The 20,314-nt window shown below is 32.1% G+C and overlaps 3 protein-coding genes across 5 annotated transcripts; all 3 read right to left on the minus strand.

Moving 5' to 3' along the window:
* Positions 1 to 159: 159 nt before the first annotated feature.
* LOC111435594 lies at positions 160 to 6,070 on the minus strand. Of its 3 annotated transcripts, none has more exons than XM_023073003.1 (13): positions 5,821 to 6,070; positions 5,321 to 5,555; positions 5,130 to 5,198; positions 4,853 to 4,927; positions 3,260 to 3,357; positions 2,518 to 2,761; positions 2,268 to 2,365; positions 1,646 to 1,781; positions 1,438 to 1,548; positions 887 to 1,126; positions 764 to 804; positions 493 to 631; positions 160 to 402 (listed from the first exon to the last, which is right to left on the minus strand). In XM_023073003.1, exons 1-13 carry the CDS (start codon positions 5,923 to 5,925, stop codon positions 368 to 370), a joined length of 1,626 nt encoding a protein of 541 aa, XP_022928771.1. In that variant the 5' UTR covers positions 5,926 to 6,070; the 3' UTR covers positions 160 to 367. The 3 variants fall into 3 exon arrangements, with proteins under 3 accessions (XP_022928771.1, XP_022928768.1, XP_022928770.1); XM_023073000.1 differs by having other exon boundaries at positions 493 to 640; XM_023073002.1 differs by having other exon boundaries at positions 160 to 640.
* Positions 6,071 to 8,211: 2,141 nt separating this feature from the next.
* LOC111435632 (bidirectional sugar transporter SWEET4-like) lies at positions 8,212 to 10,254 on the minus strand. The gene is made up of 5 exons (XM_023073069.1): positions 10,212 to 10,254; positions 10,061 to 10,097; positions 8,872 to 9,253; positions 8,646 to 8,765; positions 8,212 to 8,427 (listed from the first exon to the last, which is right to left on the minus strand). The coding sequence occupies exons 1-5, from the start codon at positions 10,252 to 10,254 to the stop codon at positions 8,212 to 8,214; spliced, it is 798 nt and encodes a 265-aa protein (XP_022928837.1).
* A 1,534-nt stretch (positions 10,255 to 11,788) lies between these two features.
* LOC111435728 (bidirectional sugar transporter SWEET4-like) lies at positions 11,789 to 14,449 on the minus strand. The gene is made up of 5 exons (XM_023073229.1): positions 14,324 to 14,449; positions 14,173 to 14,209; positions 12,803 to 13,184; positions 12,577 to 12,696; positions 11,789 to 12,353 (listed from the first exon to the last, which is right to left on the minus strand). The coding sequence occupies exons 1-5, from the start codon at positions 14,364 to 14,366 to the stop codon at positions 12,141 to 12,143; spliced, it is 795 nt and encodes a 264-aa protein (XP_022928997.1). The 5' UTR covers positions 14,367 to 14,449; the 3' UTR covers positions 11,789 to 12,140.
* Positions 14,450 to 20,314: the final 5,865 nt, after the last annotated feature.

Here is a 20,314-nt window from a genome sequence, read left to right on the forward strand (position 1 = left end):
TTTAAATTTCTAAACTTTAAATTTTGAAATTTAAAATTTTCATAAATGAAGGTAAACTCTAAATTTTCAATTTGGTAACTCCGTATTTATAATTAAAAAAAGCAACTAATGTAAAGTCTGACCATATTTAGAATGTATAAAATATAGGAAGTAAGTATCTAGCGCAATAATATGTTTGAACTCTTGTTTTCAGCCTAATCCAAATGGGTTCATAAACAAACTTGAGAGATCAATCTTTGGATAGTGAAAATATAGGCGCATGTTGGAAAATGATACTCGAGCAGAAGACAAAGAACTCTGCAACTCCTAAGGAGACAACTTCTGGACTCATCAACTACAGGCCTAATAATGCATTTGCATGCTCAAACTAATTGAAACTTGATAGACAGAGGGTGCGGTGCACTAAAATACCCAAACGAAAATTTTCAAAATATAGCGAAAACAAATTAAATGTAGTTTCTCAAATTCCAAGATCAAAACTTGGGCATGTACCTGTTTCTCTTTCATATGTGATCTCCTCGCACATTTTGCCTTCATCATTAACAAGTTCACAAGCAGCAAATTGACTTGTACCTTGCGTCCGAGAAATTGTATCTCTGAGAGAACTACTTTCGGCCTCCACATGCTCTGTCTGAAGAAGCCATGCAAACGTTTGGGAAAGGAATAAAACTAGAGTCAGGTAATGGGTAACTTGCTAAAGATCTTATATGACGAGTATCTAATGCACATTCAAAGGAGATATCGAAGAGAAATTTGGCCGCACCTGGTTGGAGTGTCCAATTTCGAGTTCTTCTGTCAATGTTGCTGCAGGATCAAAGATTAAATAAGTCTATAATTTGACACGACAAACTTAGAATTAAATTAAGTTTCATTTTCACGAGATTACATGGAGTTAGAGCAATGGATTGGTTGTTTTCTGCATTCTTAGTTGAATCCCTCGTGTCCAGATTTTCGCTTGGTTTTTTATGAGATCGGTCATCCATAGGAAGATCCAATGCCTCCGCCGCAAGGGAAGGTTCAGGAACCTTAGATGACGGAACTGATACGCAAATATTTTTATCGGAATGACCAGAAGAAAGGCTCACTCTAGCCTTTGGCCTTTGAAGAATGGACAATATTTCATGGGCTGCATGATATAAAACAAATAAGTAGTTAGTTTATAATCAACAGAACACAAACAAGGCCTAGTTCGAAAACCATTTTACTCTGTCTTTCAAATTATGCCATTTGAATTCTAAACCAAATTTCAAAAACCAAATCAAAATTTTTAAAACTACTTTTTTTCAGTTTTTAAATTTGCGAGGGACAAAGCATGAAAACTATATGTAAAAGTAGTGTTTATATGCTTCATTTTCAAAAACACAAAATAAAAAATCTAACTTGTTATCAAACTGGACAAAAGAGTTTAGAAGAATTATCAAGTAAGCATTCACAAACCATCCCGTAAAGACTTTTTCATAGTCGCTCTGTCCGATCCCTTTTCATCTTCACCAGAAATGCAAAAGCTGGTGTCTTTTCTTATATCAAAATCTCTGTTAGCGATCTCTACTGCATAAGACCAAAGGTCGCATAGCAAGGCAGAAAAATTATTAGATACCCATACGAACATTGGCTTAGAAACTAAAATCTAACATAAGGATCTGACCTTTAACATTTCCACATGCCTCACCAATCTCCACCAAGTACTTTGGAAGCTCAAGTATCTCCCCCATCCCCAATTTTTTAGATAAACTGAGGTGTTTACTGCTTAATATAGTTCTGTCTTCATTCAGTAAAGTAACCTGAATTAAATGTAAGAGTTAATCTCATAAAAGAGAAAATAAAAAAACCCTTGCAATTCATAGAATTGCATTAGTAACAGATTAAAATAATAAATAACGGTAAAATCTGATAACTATTTTTTTCTTGATAATCAGCCAGCTACTCAATTATCAGTACTGGATAATGGCCAGCACGTCCCAGAAGTGATCAATCAATTGATAAAAGCTGAAATTTTCTGGTAAACTAGCTATTGTTAGAGTAAATCATTAGTAGTTCTGATGTTTTTTTTCAACAATCTTGTTTGCACCTTTAGGCATGTATCTATCTATCTTTAACCGTGGCATCAAAAATACCGTTTGCCTTTATGCAAAAAATTGAAAGTTGAAAAATGAAACTCATATTGTGTAATAAAATTCAAATTCTTCTCTGAGACGGGGAGGGAGGTGACGGAGTGCAACTGCAAAAAGAAAGCAGGTAACATGGTGTTTAATACAAAGTAAATTAACCTGCATATGGTGAGAGCCAGAGGAGGAAATTTTGATGATCCCATTGTGATATTTCTTGGACTTCTGAGTTATCTGACTTGTGTACAAAACATGCCATTCTGCACTAAAACAGTACACGTGCCTAAGTAGAAGCACAGCGGGAGGAAAACAGACTTCATGAAACCTTATGGCCGAACGAGGAAAAAGATGAACAACGCTGACAAATGTCAACTACGATCATTATGTGGTAGAAATTAATGTAGGGCCTGACCTTTTCCAGTTGATATTTCATTTTCACTGAAACATTTTTTCGGTTCATTCAGTACCCTGGTTCCCCTGTCTCCGAAACTGCTACCTTGACTTAAAGGAATTTTTGGAGGCTTATGTTCCCTTTCACATTCTCCAATATCCACTAAATGAGCATCAAAGGCTATTGATTCTCCAGATTTTACTGTTTCATCTTTCTTCATAAATCTGCTATCCAATAGTTTCCTGTTTTCATCAAAGAGCATGACCTGCACAAAGACCACGAGTGCCATGGGCAGAAACTTTACCTTTCAATTGATTTATTTATTTTTCCTAGTAAGAAACTGATCGTTCAATGAGAAGAATGAAAGAATATAAAGGCATACCAAAAAAAAAAAAAAAAAAAAACAAAAAGGGAGTCTAACCTTAATCATATATATAAAAGGACGCCAATCCAAAAGAACAAAACCAAGATCATAATGTCTAGAGACTAATGCCCATAAGAAGGAATTGAACCTAGCCATTTCCCAAACCTCACCAATCCCTTGACCTCCCGAAAAATTCTATTATTCCTCTCAATCTTTTGGCCAACCTTACAATTGATTAATACTTCATCATGATAACATACATCGTTGGAAAAAGATTCTAATATATATCAAAGTTGAGTAGAAGATATAAAGATAAAAAATTGAATAGTCAAAGAAATAATCAAGAAGTATGGTAGGCTTGGTAAACCAGAGAATTTAAGAAACAACCAAGATGTTAACCTGCCTCCCGAGGGATCCACAAATAAGAAGTTTCAAGAAACCATCATGATACTTCTTAGCTTTCTGGGTAATATTTGAGGTGTGAAGGACCTGCCACTCTACGAACATCATATGGTTAATCATGTGAATAAAGACAACACAAGAAACAGATCAAGACAGAATGAAAGAAATTGGTAGCTGCATAATGATTGACACTTTGGGAAATCCAAGTATGCTTAAATAGTACATTAGTCATGGGACTTTGCATGCCGGGACTTTGCATTGACACTTTGGGAGGATTGTTGAGAATGTATACAAAGTTTCATGTTGGCTACATAAGGGGGAAATCATGGGTATATAACTTATGACAATTATCTCCATTGGTATGAGATCTATTGAGTGGAACAAAAAGCAAATTCCTGCAAACTTATATCCAAAGTGGATAATATCATACAATTGTAGAAGTATGACGGGAGTCGCTATTCCTAACATCTACTTCATGGGACTTTGCATGCCGATCTTTTTGTATTCAATCACCACAAAGCATCCTCTTCTCAGTCAAAGGCATAGTTTGTGCACGACTATACAATTTCCCACTCCATCAATCATCCAATTGTACTGCAAAATGCGCTTGTTTCTAATTCTTGTTCAAATCATTTTTTTAAAATAAATACTTCATATTTCTTTTACATGGCACAGAAGGCTACGCCATCCTACATAGAGTATCAAAAGGCTAATTTTAAACTCTTGTAGCATTTCCTTTTCACATAATACATTTCCCCTGTTATCGTCGTTGACAACCAAGGAAAGAGTCACAAATTACCTTTTTAATCCACATGATCACTTTACATGGCTCCTCGATCTTGTGTACTCTGAATTATGGGCTCCAGTTCATATCTCCTCCAACAACCATCTCTTATCACTGATAGAAATATTTTTTTCATACGTTTTCTCCCTTTCTGTTATTTTCTTAATTCTAAATCCAAGGCCTTCCAGTTGCAGTCTACCCTTGGCTAGGCTTCTATATATTCGAGGGAGGTAATTAGGTTACCTGGAGTTCAGAGAAACAACACCTATTTCTATAACTAGATCTAAGGCTGAGTATAGGAGTTCTGCAATTCTACTTCCAAAGTTATTTGGTAACAAGCTTTGATTATTAAGCCGTGTATCCTTTCACTTTTGCTCCTTGGACCGATAACCCCAGCGTCAGCTATCTCCCCCCAAATTCAGTTCATCCCACACAGCTCCAATGCTCGCTCGTCAGCTTTGAGTTTTTCATCTTCCAGCATCTGCACTGTCAGCAATACATTTTGATGTCTGAAGTTCAAGCTCGTAAGCTTTGCGGGGAGTTACTCATACTCAATTTTTGTTCCTGTAGTTTTTCTGTTCGTTACTGTTCACTTGTAGTTTAGTTATAGAGTGTACTGTTGCCTATTTATACTGAAATGACAAGTGAAAATAAAGCACTTCCTCATACTTCAGATATATTGTTTTCTCAAGAAGGCAGGACTCATAGTCATCAACATTATGCTCCACAAACCATTGCACAATTGCCCCCCTCCCCACGAAAAAAAGATAATGAAGATTTAACAACCCAGGATGTCATGAACCAACCTGTCTCCTCTGTTTGTCTAGTGTCTGGACTACTTTGTGGCGATCCATAGCACTTCAATCTGCTCTTCTTAAATTCTGGAATGTAAAAGGAATGACAGTGTGACAACCTAATTCGAAAGCACGTTGGTACTCGCATGATGAGAGGACATGCGAAAATAATGGTAATCGCCAGTCAGGTTACTTCTTTAACCCAAGTTATGACTGACCCGCTTTGAATTAAGCAATTGGAAGAGAAGCAACAACATACACGGCATAGTTGCCAAATAATGCAGGTTACCTCTGATTATTTTACATGAAGGGCTGAGAGTGGGCCGAGTTTTATTCTTCTCTGCACTAGCTTTATTTTCTACAAACAAGAGTAAAATAATAATCATAATCCAATCCGTTAGACAAATGAACTCAATCACATGCTCACTATTTGGAAAATAATTAAAAATTGAACCAAGGAGGGACAAGAAGACTCATTACCAAAGCAAACAGAGTTATTTCTGAAGTTCTTCCCTCGCAACACACCCGATTTTTCAGGTATCTTATCATGACCTGCTTGGAAATTCAGACCAGACTCCGGCTTATGATCTCCCAGAGGAGTGTCAATGTCAACAAGGTAACTGTTGAATATAAGCGTTTCGCCAGAGCAAACTACTTCTTCTTGCTTTAAGATCCTGCATTCGAGGAGCTTCTCGCACTCATCATAGAGCATGGTCTGTGTGTCAATCTAGCCATTAGAACAAATCGACTAGTCTAACAATTAGAATGAGAAAATCCAAATTTGTAAAATCAACTCCCGAATCACATCTCAGAAATTCTATCAACTACAATCACTTCCATGAATAAGCTTCTAAATCTCTACATTCAACTCTAAGATTTAGCGCCACTAATGTTAGTTAATTCCATACTTACAGAACTACACATCTACGAGCCCAAACAAAAGATGTACAGTGAAGTAAACGAGTGAAAGAAATAGAAACCTTATTGCTGGAACGGTGGACGTCTAAGAAGCCATCGTGATAAACTTTGCGCCTCTGCTTGAGGTGCTTAGTATAGGTCACCTTCCATCGATTCATTTCTGCCATTGCCTCAGCCTCTTCTCCCTCAGTTTCTCAAATCAAAATCAAACTCGCTGACCGAGATCATATCTTGCGATTATAACGAACGGAGTGGAATTTCGCCGAGGAATTTCTTCAGGCGGGAAACTCTCCATCGGACAAAAAAAATGACACTACTTCACATCATTACGGCCTATTTTCTGATCTCGTTCAATAGTGATTTTGTTTTTTATTTTTTAGATTTTTAAATTTGTATTTCTTTTCTTCCATATTTTAAATATAGTTTTCGCATTTTAAAAAATATATTTTTAAAAATATATTTTTAATTTTAACTCAATTTTTAAAAAGAAAAAACATATATTTCAAAATTATTAATTTTTCCTATTTTCAAAAATAATAAATAAATAAATCATATAATTATCAAACACAGGAGTTCTTTTCTTCGAGTATATTAATAATAAATTGTTGGAGTAATTATAATATTTAATTTAAAATATTTAAACATATATTAGTTACATTAAATACAAGAGATAAATCAAATTGATATCCCAATCAATAACCGAGCATTTTTTTATAAGAGTATGAAAATTTCTCCCTAACAAATAAACGCGTTTTAAAAATTGTGAGGCTGACATAGGTCAAAACAGACAATATCTACTGACTGTGCGAAAGTATATTTGATACATTAAATATATATTAAAATTTATTATTTAATTTTGACCTAATTTCTTTACGGTCAAATAAGCTAAAATATATTTCTAATCTCTAAAATTATATTTTTCTTTCAAAATTTTGATTTCTAGAATACAAAATGTTCGGGAGTTTTTTTATAGGCACGTTCCTCTCAAGTTATCTCTTGTATCCACTTCTCGACTTTCTTATTTATTCAAACTGAGCCAAACCTTCGAGTTGTTGAAGTAGTTGGGCTAGGTTAGGTTGATCGTCTAGAGTGATTTTGAAAAAGGGTCGTCGTTGTTACTTACCGTTACTTACAAAGAATCCTAATTTTGTAACGAAAATAAAGAAATATGGTCACTTCCCGAGAAGCACTCAAATTTCTTAGTTGTTACAAACTAATTTATTATCTCTCGAGTGTGATGGTCTTCCAATATAGTCATTTCCTTTCTTACTCTTTAGGAAACATAACAGAATCTTCGGTCTTTAACTCATCCATCTAACAGGTTTGGATCCAATTTTTCTGTCACTTGGATAAACCTTACCCGATCTCTCATATCACTAAGATGCAACAATACTGGTCTAACTCACATTGTTTTCATACATAGGTTGGCCTCACTAACTCACGTCGTACGAGTCGGCTCAACACTCTAGGGTTCTGAGCATTTGAGGCCCTAGATCTTTACGGTTTTTATATTAAATTCATTTAACTAAAACTGCGGCTAACGATATATTTTTTCTCATGGTTAATTTTACACCTAACTCTTTAGTCATAGTTATTAGCCCACTATTTTTAAATCTTATTTTTTTAATTTTTAAACTTATAAAATTAGTTCTTCCAATTAATTATTTTTTAGTTCTTATATTTAATAAATATAAAATTTAAATTTAAACAATTAGATATAAATTTAATTTAAAAATAAATAAATTTGTTAGAAAGAAAGTAAATTAAATTAAAATTTTAAAAATCCATTTTTTCAATGTTTTAAAGAAAATATAATTCTTTTTCTTGTCATTTCACCGTCAACAAGACTGATTTAATAAATTTAGATTTTAATTATGATTAATTTCTTACCATTTATTTATTAATTCCATATTAAAAAACAGTGACTTAACTTCCACTTTAAATATATGATATTTATTTTGGATATATATATAGATATATAATAATATCATAATAAAAATGTTGTAAATATTTCGTTATTTTTTGGCATAACATTAATGTTTAGTTTTAATTTTTAATTTTTTTAAAATTATATTTTAAATATTCCAAAGAGCAAAATTACATAAAAACTCACTAAAAGTCATAAATTTACCAAATTTAAACCCTTAAAAATTCCAAATTTATTGACAAGTCATCCAAAAACGTAAATTCCAAGCACTTTTTTTTTCCCTTTTTTTTCCTTAGAAAAAAAAAAAAAGACCAAAAAGAAAAAAATACATAATGACTTGAATGCCCTTCCCTAGTAAAAAAAGCTAAACAAAATCATCATTATTATTATTACTTAATATTTAAGTAATAATAATAACAATTCCGTATATTAATAAAACTCATATAATTCCAAAAAATCATAAGTAAAAAGTTTATTTATTTTTAATTATGAATTGGGTTTCCGGTCGCCGGCCGCCGCCTTCCGATCACTTTTTGTGAGGCGGCGTCATCATCCCTGAAACAGGGGAAGTTGCATCTCCGGCGTCGGTGGTCTTGTTCGACAGGGAGTCGCCCTTGACGACAACCTCGGAGAGGTGAATTTGGCCTTTTCTTTCAGCAATTTGGATCTGAGTGGATTTGTAAAAGGTGGCGTAGAGGATGAGCTGAACAAGAGCCGATAGTGTTCCGAGGCTGTTGGGAATCTAAGAAAACGCTGATGTAGTTAGTAATTTATGAGGGGTAGATAAACATTTTCGTCTATATATTAATAGTAATAACTATTTAAAAATTTATAAAGATAATGAAAGGGTAAATAAAAATTTTAAAATTTATGGATATTTTTAAAATAAAGTAAAAAATTAATTATAAAAACAAAATTTATGAATATTTTTATTATTTAAGCGTGTTATTTAATTATTACCACGATGAAGGGGTCGAAATTGATGCAAGCGTAAGCGGTCCAAATAATGCCGTTGGCAAGTGAAACAAAAGATAGAGTAAACGGCATATATTCCACGCTTTTTGTCTTAATCACCAGTTTCTGCATCACATGTGACAACATGTATTTTAAATATTTAATTTTTAAAAATTAAGATTATAAATATATTTTTATTTTTTTAAGAAAAAAAAGAAGAAATTATACTAACCATGACCGTCAATGGTGAAGCATACATCATGATGTTGAAGACCAAACAAACTGAACCAACAATGGTAGAGCGAAGAGTGTAGGTATGAGCCAGGGTGAGAACCAGGAGGGTCAAGAAAGCCACAAAGACGACCTCGGCTAGAACCACCATGACCACTTTTACCCGCTCCTTTTTTCCATTACAGTAAACCAAGAAGAGGACTATGTACACGAGCTCGATGACGATACCGATGCCGTTGATTGTGATGACGAGCAGACTATTTGGGTGCACCATTGGCATCCCGTACAACGTCCACACTAGACAATTCATCAATGTTGCTAGATATGGCATTGGCGAGTACTGTTCCACCGATTTCTTCTTACATATTTTGATAAACGTCGGCCTGTAAATATAATTCAAATAAGCATGAAATTAATGAGAGAAATAACTCGGAATCCTCGACATTCTCTCTCAAGATAGTGACTCCTTGAGCTCACAATTATGGAATCACATCCCCTTTTTTGTTTTTTTAACTTAATGCTCGTTTGAGCTTCATGTGTTATAATACTACGTTAAAATATTTTCAAGCTCTCTTTATCTTTTCAAAGCAAAATTCTCACCAACTTTTTCTCCTCCACAAAATACAATTCTTTTTTAAGAATTGCATTAAAAAAAAAACTCCAAAATACAAAAGGAAGAAGAAAGAAACCCTATATTCAAAACACAAAATCTTGTCCCTACTTATCAAAACTTCTCGATCAAACTTCTCGATCAAACCTGAAAACGAGAATTTATTTCTGGGTCGAACTCAAAATCGAGAATTTTCATTTGGATTAAACTCAAAAACTAGAATTTGCATCTGGGTCGAACCAAAAAACAAGAATTTGTATCTTGGTCAAACTCAAAAACGAAAATTTGTATCTGGGTTGAATTCGAAAATGAGAGTTTATTTTTGGGTTGAACTCAAAATAGAGAATTTACATCTGGGTCGAACTCAAAAGAGAGAATTTGCATCTGGGTCGAACTCAAAATCGAGAATTTGTATCTAGATCAAACTCAAAAGCGAAAATTTATATCTGGGTTGAACTTGAAAACAAGAATTCGACCTAGGTCGAATCCAAAAACAAGAATTTATATCTGGGTCGAACCCGAAAACGAGAATTCAAGACAGGTAGCAAGCTAGTACTATAGTAACGAAGCAAATACTTACAAAGGAGAGAGAAACAAGAAGAAAGAGATAACATTTCCTGCAAGAAAACACAAACAAAATGAAAAGAAATTAGAAAGAAGAACAGAAAGAACACAGAAATGAGTAAGAAACCAGAAGGGTTTATGAAGAAAACAAGAAAAAGAAAACCCACCACAGATTCCAAGCACGGTGCGAACAGCATCAGGAGAAACCATGTTTGTTAAGAGAAAAAACAGAAAGGTAAAGAGAAAAGAAAGGGTTTGGATAATGTTTGCTAAGAGAAAACAAGGGAGGTTCTATATATACAAGAAGGGACTGATTTGAATTGCAGGAAGAACAGTTGGTCACGAGCAAGTCATGTTCTAGCCAATGGAATTTCTACCCAACAAATGGACAAAGGTCAAAGGGACCCAAGAAATAAGGAGAGGGAGAGATGAGCGCCACTCTTTCATCTCCCTCATCCTAATTACCCATGTTAATCTCGGTTTAAACATGGAACAAATCGAGTGATTTCTTCTCGTTAGCTAAACGGAGTTTCAAATGAGAACCGTTCTCTGTCTCCGTCTTATAAACTTTCCACATATGTATAGTCTATACTAACTATATGTATTAGCCGTAACAAAACAAGAAACTTTATTCTATGGATAAAGGATATATATATATATATATCAACTTCGATCCGATTCTACGAATTCTACTAAAAAAAATATAGGTATAGGTAAAATATTTCTCTTCTATTTCTTCTTGTTAGCTACATGGAGTTTGGAACGAGAATTGTTCTTTGTCTCTGTCCTATTTCGATCTAGCTCAAACTCCCGTCTCGTCTAACTTTATATATATATATATATATAGGATCAAGAGTAAGAGATTTCTTCTCGTTAGCTACGGAGTTAAGAATGAGAATTATTCTTTGTCTCGTCCTACTTCCAACTCCGACTTTGCTTAAATTATCGTTTCGTCTAACTTTATATATATAAACATTCTAATAAATCTAATAATATTTCAAAAAAATAATATTCTCGACAAAAATAAATGAAAATTTTCCGTAGACATCTTTATTTCTAAATTCTTTTTTAATAAAATTGACAACAAATTACACTTGGTAAATGCTAGGTCTACAAACGTTTTTTTAGTACTATAACAATATATTATTTAAATAATACGTGAACGATATATGTATTACTTTAATATTAAAAAATTACCTTATATATTAAACTATATATAAATTTGGTATATCTAATAAAACTCTAAATTTAAAATTACACATCATATGAAATGGAAATATAATAAATTTTAAATTATTTTAAAATTTTGTAGAGAGTTAAAAATAAATAAATAAATAAATGGCATTTTTTTTATGCAACGGTGATTCAGAATCGAAGTTTTCTCAACTTCAAGCTATCACATAACCGCTTTTATGTTAATTGCTAATAGTAAACGAATCCTGCCAGTTCGAGTCATCTAACCATGTTGGTACCCACTTTCTCTCTTGACTTTTCTTCGAGTAGACTAAGACTCTTTCTCTTATTACAGGACACTATCTTATGAAAAGTCTGATCCTACTAGAGGAAATAGTATTTCTCAGACAAGGAGATCTCTCGAGCAATTAGCCCTAAAATATATTCGAAAGTCTAGATACCAAAATTAATTAAATGAGGTTAATTAAAGATAAGAATTAAAATATTTCTTTACTTTTTGGCATAACATTAATGTTTACCTTTAAATTTTAAATATTATAAAAGTCATAAATTTACCAAATTTGAACCCTTAAAAATTCCAAATATATTGACACGTCATCAAAACGCAAATTCATAGCGCCTTTTTTTTTCCTTGTGTTTTCTCAAGGAAATAAAAGACCAAAAAGAAAAGGACATAATGACTTTAATGCCCTTCCCTAATAAAAAAAGAAAAAAGAAAAAAAAAACCCAACCAAAACCATCATTATTATTATTACTTAAAATTTAAGTAATAATAATAACAATTCGGTTTATTCATGAAACTCAGAATGCCCAAAATCATAACCAAAACGTTTTTTTTTTTTTTTTTTTTAATTATGAATTGGGTTTAACGGATTTTCCGGTCACCGGCCGCCGCCGTCCGATCACTTTTTGTGAGGCGGCGTCGTCTGAGAAACAGGGGTAGTTGCATCTCCGCCGCTGGTGGCCTTGTTTGACAGGGAGCCGCCGTTGACGACGATCTCGGAGAGGCCAATTTGGGCTTTTCTTTCGGCAATTTGGCGCTGAGTGGACTTGTAAAAGGCGGCGTAGAGGACGAGCTGCAAAACGGCCGATAATGTTCCGAGGCCGTTGGGAACCTGAGACAACGCCATTAATGCAATTCTTCAGGTCAGTTTCTTTTCTTTTTTAAAATAATAAAATGGTTAATATTTATTTTTTAAAATTTATAAAAAGAGTTTTTTTTTTTTTTTAAATGGAAGGGTATTTAATGAAAGGTATTTTTTAAATATTTTTAAAACAAAAACAAAAGGTAAAATTTATGAATATTTTTATTATTTAAGCATGTTATTTAATTATTACCACAATGAAGGGGTCGAAATGGATGCTAGCGTAAGATGTCCAAATAACGCCATTGGCAAATGAAGCTAAGGATAGAGTAAACGGCATATATTCCACGCTTTTTGTCTTAATCACCAGTTTCTGCATCACACGAGACAACACGTATTTTAAAGTTTTAAAAATTAAGCTTTTATATATATATATATATATATATTAAAGGAAAAAAGAAGAGGGAAATTATACTAACCATGACAGTCAATGGTGATGCATACATCATGATGTTAAAGACAAGACAAACGGAGCCAACAATGGTAGAGCGAAGAGTGTAGGTATGAGCCGTGGTGAGAACCAGGACGGTCAAGAGAGCCACAAAGATGACCTCAGCCAACACCACTCCTAGCACTTGTAGCCGCTTCTTTTTTTCATTAGTGTAAATCAAGAAGATGATTATGTACACGAGCTCGATCACGATACCGATGCCGTTGATCGTGATGACGAGCATACTATTTGGGTGCACCATTGGTAACCCATATAATGTCCACACTAGACAATTCATCAATGTTGCTAGATATGGCACCGGCGAGAACTGTCCCACTGATTTTTTCTTCCATATTTGGATAAACGTTGGCCTGTAAATGTATTTGAATCGTTAAAAAATCAAATAAACACGAAATTAGTGAGAAATAACTCATTTCAACACTCGACATTCATATTACATAAAAAATTTATTTTAAAAATAATTAATAATGAAAAAAGTAATTCAGGATCGAGCTCTCTTTTATCCTTTCAAACGTATAATTCTCGCTCACTTTTTCCACAATTTCCTCATGTTTTTTCTAGGGAAAGTAGCATGCATAGGAAGGACAAACTTGAACAACCTTTTCCCCTCAACAAAATACAATTCTTTTTTAATAATTGTATTAAAAAAGATTTCCAAAATACAAAATGAAGAAGAAAGAAACCCTATATTCAAAACACACAAAATTTTGCCCCAAAATTTCTAGATCAAAACTCACAAACGATAATCGATTTCTCGGTCAAATCCAAAAACGAAAATCTGTTTCTGGGTCGAATTCAAAAACAAAAGTTTGTATCTGGATTAAATTCAAAAACGAGAATTTGTATCTGGGTCTAACTAAAAAACAAAAATTTGTATCTGGGTCAAACCCAAAAACGAGACTTTGTTTCTCGGTCGAACTCAAAAACGAAAATTCGATCTAGGTCGAACACAAAACAAGAACTTGTATCTGGGTTGAACCAAAAAATGAAGATTTGTATCTGGGTCGAACTCAAAAACAAATATTTGATTTGGGTTGAACTAAAAAAAGAAGATGGGTATCTGGGTCAAACTCAAAAACAAAGATTTGATTTGGGTTGAACTCAAAAACAAAATTTTGATCTGGGTCGAACCCAAAAATGAAAATTTATTTCTAGGTCAAACTCAAAAACGAGAATCAGTATCTGGGTCGAACCCAAAAACAAGAACTTGTATCTGGGTCGAACAAAAAACGAAGATTTGTATCTGGGTCAAACCCAAAACCAAAAATTCGATCTAAACCGAACTAAAAAACGAGAATTCGAGATAGGTAGCTAGCTAGTAAGAAACCAAATACTTACACAGGAGAGAGAAACAAGAAGAAAGAGATGACATTTCCTGCAAGAAAACACAAATAAAATGAAAAGAAATTAGAAGGAAGAACAGAAAGAACACACAAATGAGTAAGAAACCACAAGGGTTCACGAAGAAAACAAGAAAAAGAAGACCCACCACAGACTCCAAGCGCCGTACGAACAGCATCAGGAGAAACCATGGCGAAAGAACAAAAGAAACAACCAAAGAAACAAAGAAACAGAAGGCCAAAGAGAACAGAAGAGGCTTTCGATAATGTTTGCAAGTGAGAGAGCGTGAGAGACTGCAAACAATGGAGTCTCTATATATAGAAGAAGGGCCTCAAAGTGAGTTGTATGAAGAAGGGTTGGTCACGTGCAACTCATGTACTGCTCACTCCATTTTCTACCCAACAAATGGAAATAGACCATAAGGGACCCAATGAATAAGAAAAGACTAAGATAAGGTTCACTCTTTTCAGTTTCTACCCTATTTTCATCTCCCTTATCCAAATTATAATCCGGGTTTCGAACGAGAATTATCCTCTGTTCCCGTCCTACTCCCAATCCCAACCTCGCTCAAATCCCCGTCTCGTCTAACTATATGTTCATCAGTGAGAAATCCCTTCTCGTTAGCTAAACCGAGTTAGGAACGAGACTCGTTCTCTGTCTCTAACCTACTCCCAACTCCGATCTCGCTCAAATTCCCGTCTTGTCCATTATTGAATTTATTAGGGTATTTGATGTTTTTATTAGAAAATTATCCAATATTTTTTAATATATATATATTAAATATAGTAAAAATGGAGAAAAATTCTATATGGAGGATTTAGTTACTAAAAAGTCTCAAATTCAACCAAATCAGAAAATTTTCACCACCATCGGTGCAAAAATAAATAAAATTTTCATGAGGATAAACATTAAATCAGGAAACGAGGATGGAGATAAGAAACGCTTCTTCGTCCTCGTCCGTCTCGTAGACATCTCTATCCCTAAACGTTTATTATTCAAGTCGATATCAAATTTCTCGTTAAAAAATTAGCCGATATAAAAGTAAATTAATACGTTTAATAAAACTCTAAATTAAAAAAATAATAATAAAATATCAGTCAAACACATAAAATTGAAAATTTAAGAATGTATTAGCGTATTAGGTAAGAAATCCAATATAACTAAATTTAAATTATTTTAAAATTTTGAAGAGAGAGAGAGAGAGGAGAGAGAGAGTTGAAAAAAGAGAAACAAATGGCGTTTCTGCATGCAGAAGATTCCCAGTCAATTTAAGTCCAGCTTATCCAAAACCAGGTTCGAACATGGAAACTTGTTTATTTGTGGTCAAAGCCGTTTTATTATCTAATAATTTTTTTTTATTATTATTATCTTCTAATTATTTATTTTTATGTTTTTTTTTTTTTTGTATTGTTTTGGGGGCAAAATTTAGATTTTATAGGTTAATGGGACGTAGCTAATCATTTCATAGATAATGTAAGGGTTAATGTGTCGGTTCTTCGGATCATAGAGATATATTTAATTGACATTCAAATTCATCGATTAGGGAACTATTTAGTGGATGTTGAGTTAGTTCGTCTCATACGAGCGTGAATAAAGCGAGCATGGCTGGTAGATGATCCACCTGTAATACTTACTAGCTGACTAACGGCGATTTAGAATTGAAGTTTTCTCAACTTCGAGCTGTCGCGTAACCGCTTTGAATCATCTAGCCATGTCGGTACTCACTTTCTCTCTTGGTTTTCGTTTGGGTAGAGTAAGGTACTTTCTCTTAGTACGGGATGTTATCTTGTGAAAAGTCTGATTCCGCTAGAGGAAAGAGCATTTCTTAGACAATGAGGTCTCTCGTTTTCTCCCAACAGTAGGTAAACAAAACCCCCTTTCAATCAAGGATCTTATGCTTTTTCGGTGAAGAAGGCTACGTAGCGTATGCTTTGTGTCACAATCGTCTTTTCGTGGCACGGATTTAGCGATTGTGTGACACTCACTCTCAGCACTGAGTGAGTTTAGGGTTTATGACAACATGCAAGCCTATCACGATCGACTGTGGATCATCTACTAGTCATGCTCGCTTCAGTTGTTTCTATTGATGGAGTAGTTAATTAATCACTTAAAGATAATCAATAGTAACATTGGTCGATCAGTTACCTATGTCTTTGCTTCCCTTTATGCTAATGCCTAATGCTTTTCTCTTGGCTTTGTAGGATCGTATCACTCTCACAATGACGGGTCTATCGTTGCTGAAACGACTCGTTCTTGTCGAACGTTAGGAACTACAAAATCTTGCTCGGTCATTAATGGATCACATGCAGCACTAGCCTCTGCTAGCTTCATCTCGATTTTCAAGTAGAGCTGATATTGGTATTCGAGCTAAAACTCCGGTAAGAACAGATAAAAATCACTCAAGCAACTAGTAAAATAATAAAATAATAAAAAGGTTCAAATCTCATAATTTTTTTTTAATTATTAAGTAAAAAAGAATTAAAAAATTTAGACGGTAGATCATAAATAGCGAGTGAAGTGGTCATGGAGTTGGCGCTTTATAATTCCCGAAAGCCATTAAACGGTGCGTTCTGACTATTTAGTATTATATTATTATTTATTATGGAAAAATACATTTTTAGTTGAAAGATTACTCAATTTCAAAAATATTATATTCTTACCTTAATTTTATTTCTATTTAATTTTTAAATTTTAAAATATTATCGAGTTTTAAATTTAATTTCTATATGATCCTCGTATTTCAAGATATTTTACATTTTTTGTGAACTAATTTAATTGTGACTATTTTCATCGATATTAATTTAAAAAATAAAGTACCAAAAAGTAAATATCGATATTAAATATTCGAGGGTAAAAATATATCGTTATCCATGGAGACTAAATATAAATTAAATTCAAAATTTAAAAATAATTAAAAATATTACGGACTAAATTTGTTCATTAATTGACACGTTTTGATGCTTTTTTTTTAATGCATTGAACCAATTTCCTTTTACGTGTAATTTAATTACTTTTAGTAAATATAGTATTAACCCATTAAATAAATGATTAAAAATAGTTTTTTTTCATTATTATTATTATTATTATTTCCATTTGTGAAAATAATTTAATTTTATGTAGACACGTGGCGACGTACATTATAAAAAAAACAATATTTATTTTGTATAAATAAAAAAATTTAATTTCTAAAATATAAAAAAATTAAATTGAGAAATGACACATACTTTAATAACTCTATAGTAATATTTAGCAATAATAATGACATTTATATGCATAAACCACTTTAATTAAAGGTTGAATTATTAAAGATTTATGAAGTCAGCATTATTTCACGCATTGAAATAAGACAGCTTGGATTGAATTTAAATAAATAAAAAATTTATAATTTGACTTGTTTATAGAGTTGACTTTATTTTTATAATTATTTATTTTTCAACCATTTTTTAAAATAATTTTTAACTTTTTAGAGTAATTTTCGAACTTATATTAAAATTGAGTTTTAAATCTTAATTAATGTCTAAAAATAAATAACTTTATATTTTATGTTGTATTTTTATTAAAAGAAAATTAAATGAATTAGTTCAACCTGAAAAAGTTCATGATTGAATTGATCTGGATTCATTGTTTAATAAGAATCATTTATGTTGAAAAAATTGACAATTCAAATAATCGAGTCCATCCACAAAAATATGGTAAACCAGAAAACTGCTGCTGATTGAATAATAATAATATTATTATTATTATTATTTTTACATTTGCATTTTATGTAATTTTTTTCTTCAAGATTTTGGATTAAAAAAATTAAATTACAAAGGTGAAATTAGGAAAGAAGAAAAAAAGCTAAAATTACTTTTTGTTTTTGCTTAATTTTTTAAAATATTGAAAAAAAGTGGATAATGGTAAAAAAAAAAATTATAAATTAAAATTTTAAAAACAAAAGGTCAAATATTTATCCAACTAAGATAATGATAATTCTTATTATGAATTAAATTAAAAACAATATTTGTTTTTATTCGAAAGAAAAATATATATTGTTTTTTTTTATTAAAAAAAAAAAGAAAAAGGAAAAAGAAAGCGTTGACTGTTGTGTCGGTGGAGGGAATCTTGAAGTTCATATGGGCAGTCTTATCGTTGACTTACAACTCACATGCATGAAAGTTCACAATTGTTCAACCAAAGGGTTTGACAATATTTTCCCAAATTAACAAAATTGTCTTAATCTAATTTCAATTTTTATTAAGACAAACTTCAAATTTAATGAATTTAAATATATTTTTAATTTTAAAAAACACGTCTTATTAGTCATCGAGCTTCTTTTTTTTTTCATTATTTAAATGAGTGTCATTGACTAGAAATATTCATATGACTCGAGAATTCGACCAACTCAAACTAGGTAACCCAAACCTTAAAAGTTGGGTTGGGATGGAATTTTTTTTTTTCTCTTCAATTTGGATTGGATAACAAAATGTTCGAGTCAATTTGCTGGTTAATATTTTTTTGGTCGGGTACTCGAAACTAGAGTTACAGTTCAACCTACCCTACTTTTAAGATTGTTATGAATATTTGACGTTTGTAACCAATGTTAGTAATAGGTTGTGACTTGTGAATGTTTGATATTTAAGGTTTATGAGATTTTAGTTATTAGTGTAACATGTATCGTGGATAAATAAGAAAATTTTAAAATAATTAAGAAAAAACAATATGATAATCCAACCCAACCTAATTCGAAAATAAAAAGTTGGGTTTGGTCGTAAACTCTATTTAAGTTGTTCGAGTCATCGACCTAAACAATTCGAAATTTCGAATATGATTTTTACTATATTCATTAGAAGTTGAATTAAAACTAAAATTCAAAAGAAATTAGATTTTAAAATTTTAATAATTTTTAATATCATATATTATTTATTTTTTAAAGTTTAGGGACCAAATAGACACAAATTTAGATAGACGAAATTGTAATTTTTTCTATTTTAATAACCAAAGTGCAAATTTATGGTACTTTCAATTTCACCAAATCATCCCAAAAGTTCAAATTTCCATGGATAGTAATGGTAAAGATTTGGTTTTTTTTTTCTAGTCAATTTTAGGTCAAACTCGATGTTCGGTCCAGTATGATACGAAAAAATTACAAACCCATTAAGAATAAACTAAAACTCGGTTGAAGACAACTTTATTTTTAATTTATCATCTTTAGCAGCGATGTTACTTTTTCCCATGAAAATTAGATCTCGGTAGTTGGAGAATTTCGTGAGAAAGAAGGATTGGAGGATGAGGACATAAACGTAAAAAGCCACCCACGTCCTCTATTCACTATGTCTCGATAACATTTCTACCTCTAAACTCTCAAGACCTTTACATTTACTCTCACAAACAGTGTAAAAGTTTAGTTTTTTAGGTCAACGATATGGGTCTCGAATATTCAAACCTTTAATGTTTTGATTGAAGATATGTGTTTTAATGAGTTGAATTAGTTCAATTAATATTGACAGATTCATTAACGTTACTGAGGACCAAAGTTATATACGATCTGTTAAACTAAAATTTCAATTAATATTAGCAGATTCATGTAATATATTCTTATTAAACTAAAGCTTTTTATCTTATCTGTTCCATAACTGAATTGTTCATCCCACCTAGGGTTGAGGCTTCGATTTTTTTAAAAAAAATCATTCTTTCAATTATTTCGTTATTAATACTTCCTCAGAAACGTTACCAACTACCAATATATCAAAAACGCATAATTTTAAGAAGAAAAAAAACCGAGCAAGCAAGATCATTTTTGGAAGGACGAAAGAAGCATCAAATGCTAGCTTTCCAAACATGGTGATGAACAAATGGGGAAAGAGATGTTAAAAGTTTAAATCATGGCACGATTGCATGTTGAACTAAAAAAATAATTAACTATTTTTTAAATTTAAAGATAATTTACGTGTCGAAATTGTATGGGGTATGTTATAATACAAAATATATGTGTTTTAACAGAGGGAAAATGCATGTTTTAGACTAATTTGAAATGGGAAAGACCAATTATTAAAATAATTATAAGAAAATTACTACAATCAAATCATTTCATTGAAATCTTTAAAATTCCTGATATAAAAAATAAAAATTAAGAATGTTATCATAGGTCCAATGGGCT

Source organism: Cucurbita moschata, unplaced genomic scaffold (assembly GCF_002738365.1).
Source record: "Cucurbita moschata cultivar Rifu unplaced genomic scaffold, Cmos_1.0 Cmo_Scf00050, whole genome shotgun sequence".
Classification (NCBI taxonomy): Eukaryota; Viridiplantae; Streptophyta; class Magnoliopsida; order Cucurbitales; family Cucurbitaceae; genus Cucurbita; species Cucurbita moschata.

Coding starts and splice junctions, on each gene's coding strand:
- LOC111435594 (XM_023073000.1), bottom strand. CDS start 5,925: ATGGCAGAAATGAATCGATGGAAGGTGACCTATACTAAGCACCTCAAG. Junction 5,556..5,820: donor TCCACCGTTCCAGCAATAAG/GTTTCTATTTCT, acceptor ATTGACACACAG/ACCATGCTCTATGATGAGTG. Junction 1,549..1,645: donor GGCATGTGGAAATGTTAAAG/GTCAGATCCTTA, acceptor GGTCTTATGCAG/TAGAGATCGCTAACAGAGAT.
- LOC111435632 (XM_023073069.1), bottom strand. CDS start 10,254: ATGGTTTCTCCTGATGCTGTTCGCACCGTGCTTGGAATCTGTG. Junction 8,766..8,871: donor CTTCACCATTGACGGTCATG/GTTAGTATAATT, acceptor CATGTGATGCAG/AAACTGGTGATTAAGACAAA. Junction 8,428..8,645: donor ATTTCGACCCCTTCATCGTG/GTAATAATTAAA, acceptor GCGTTTTCTTAG/ATTCCCAACAGCCTCGGAAC.
- LOC111435728 (XM_023073229.1), bottom strand. CDS start 14,366: ATGGTTTCTCCTGATGCTGTTCGTACGGCGCTTGGAGTCTGTG. Junction 13,185..14,172: donor TTCTTGTTTCTCTCTCCTGT/GTAAGTATTTGG, acceptor ATACATTTACAG/GCCAACGTTTATCCAAATAT. Junction 12,354..12,576: donor ATTTCGACCCCTTCATTGTG/GTAATAATTAAA, acceptor GCGTTGTCTCAG/GTTCCCAACGGCCTCGGAAC.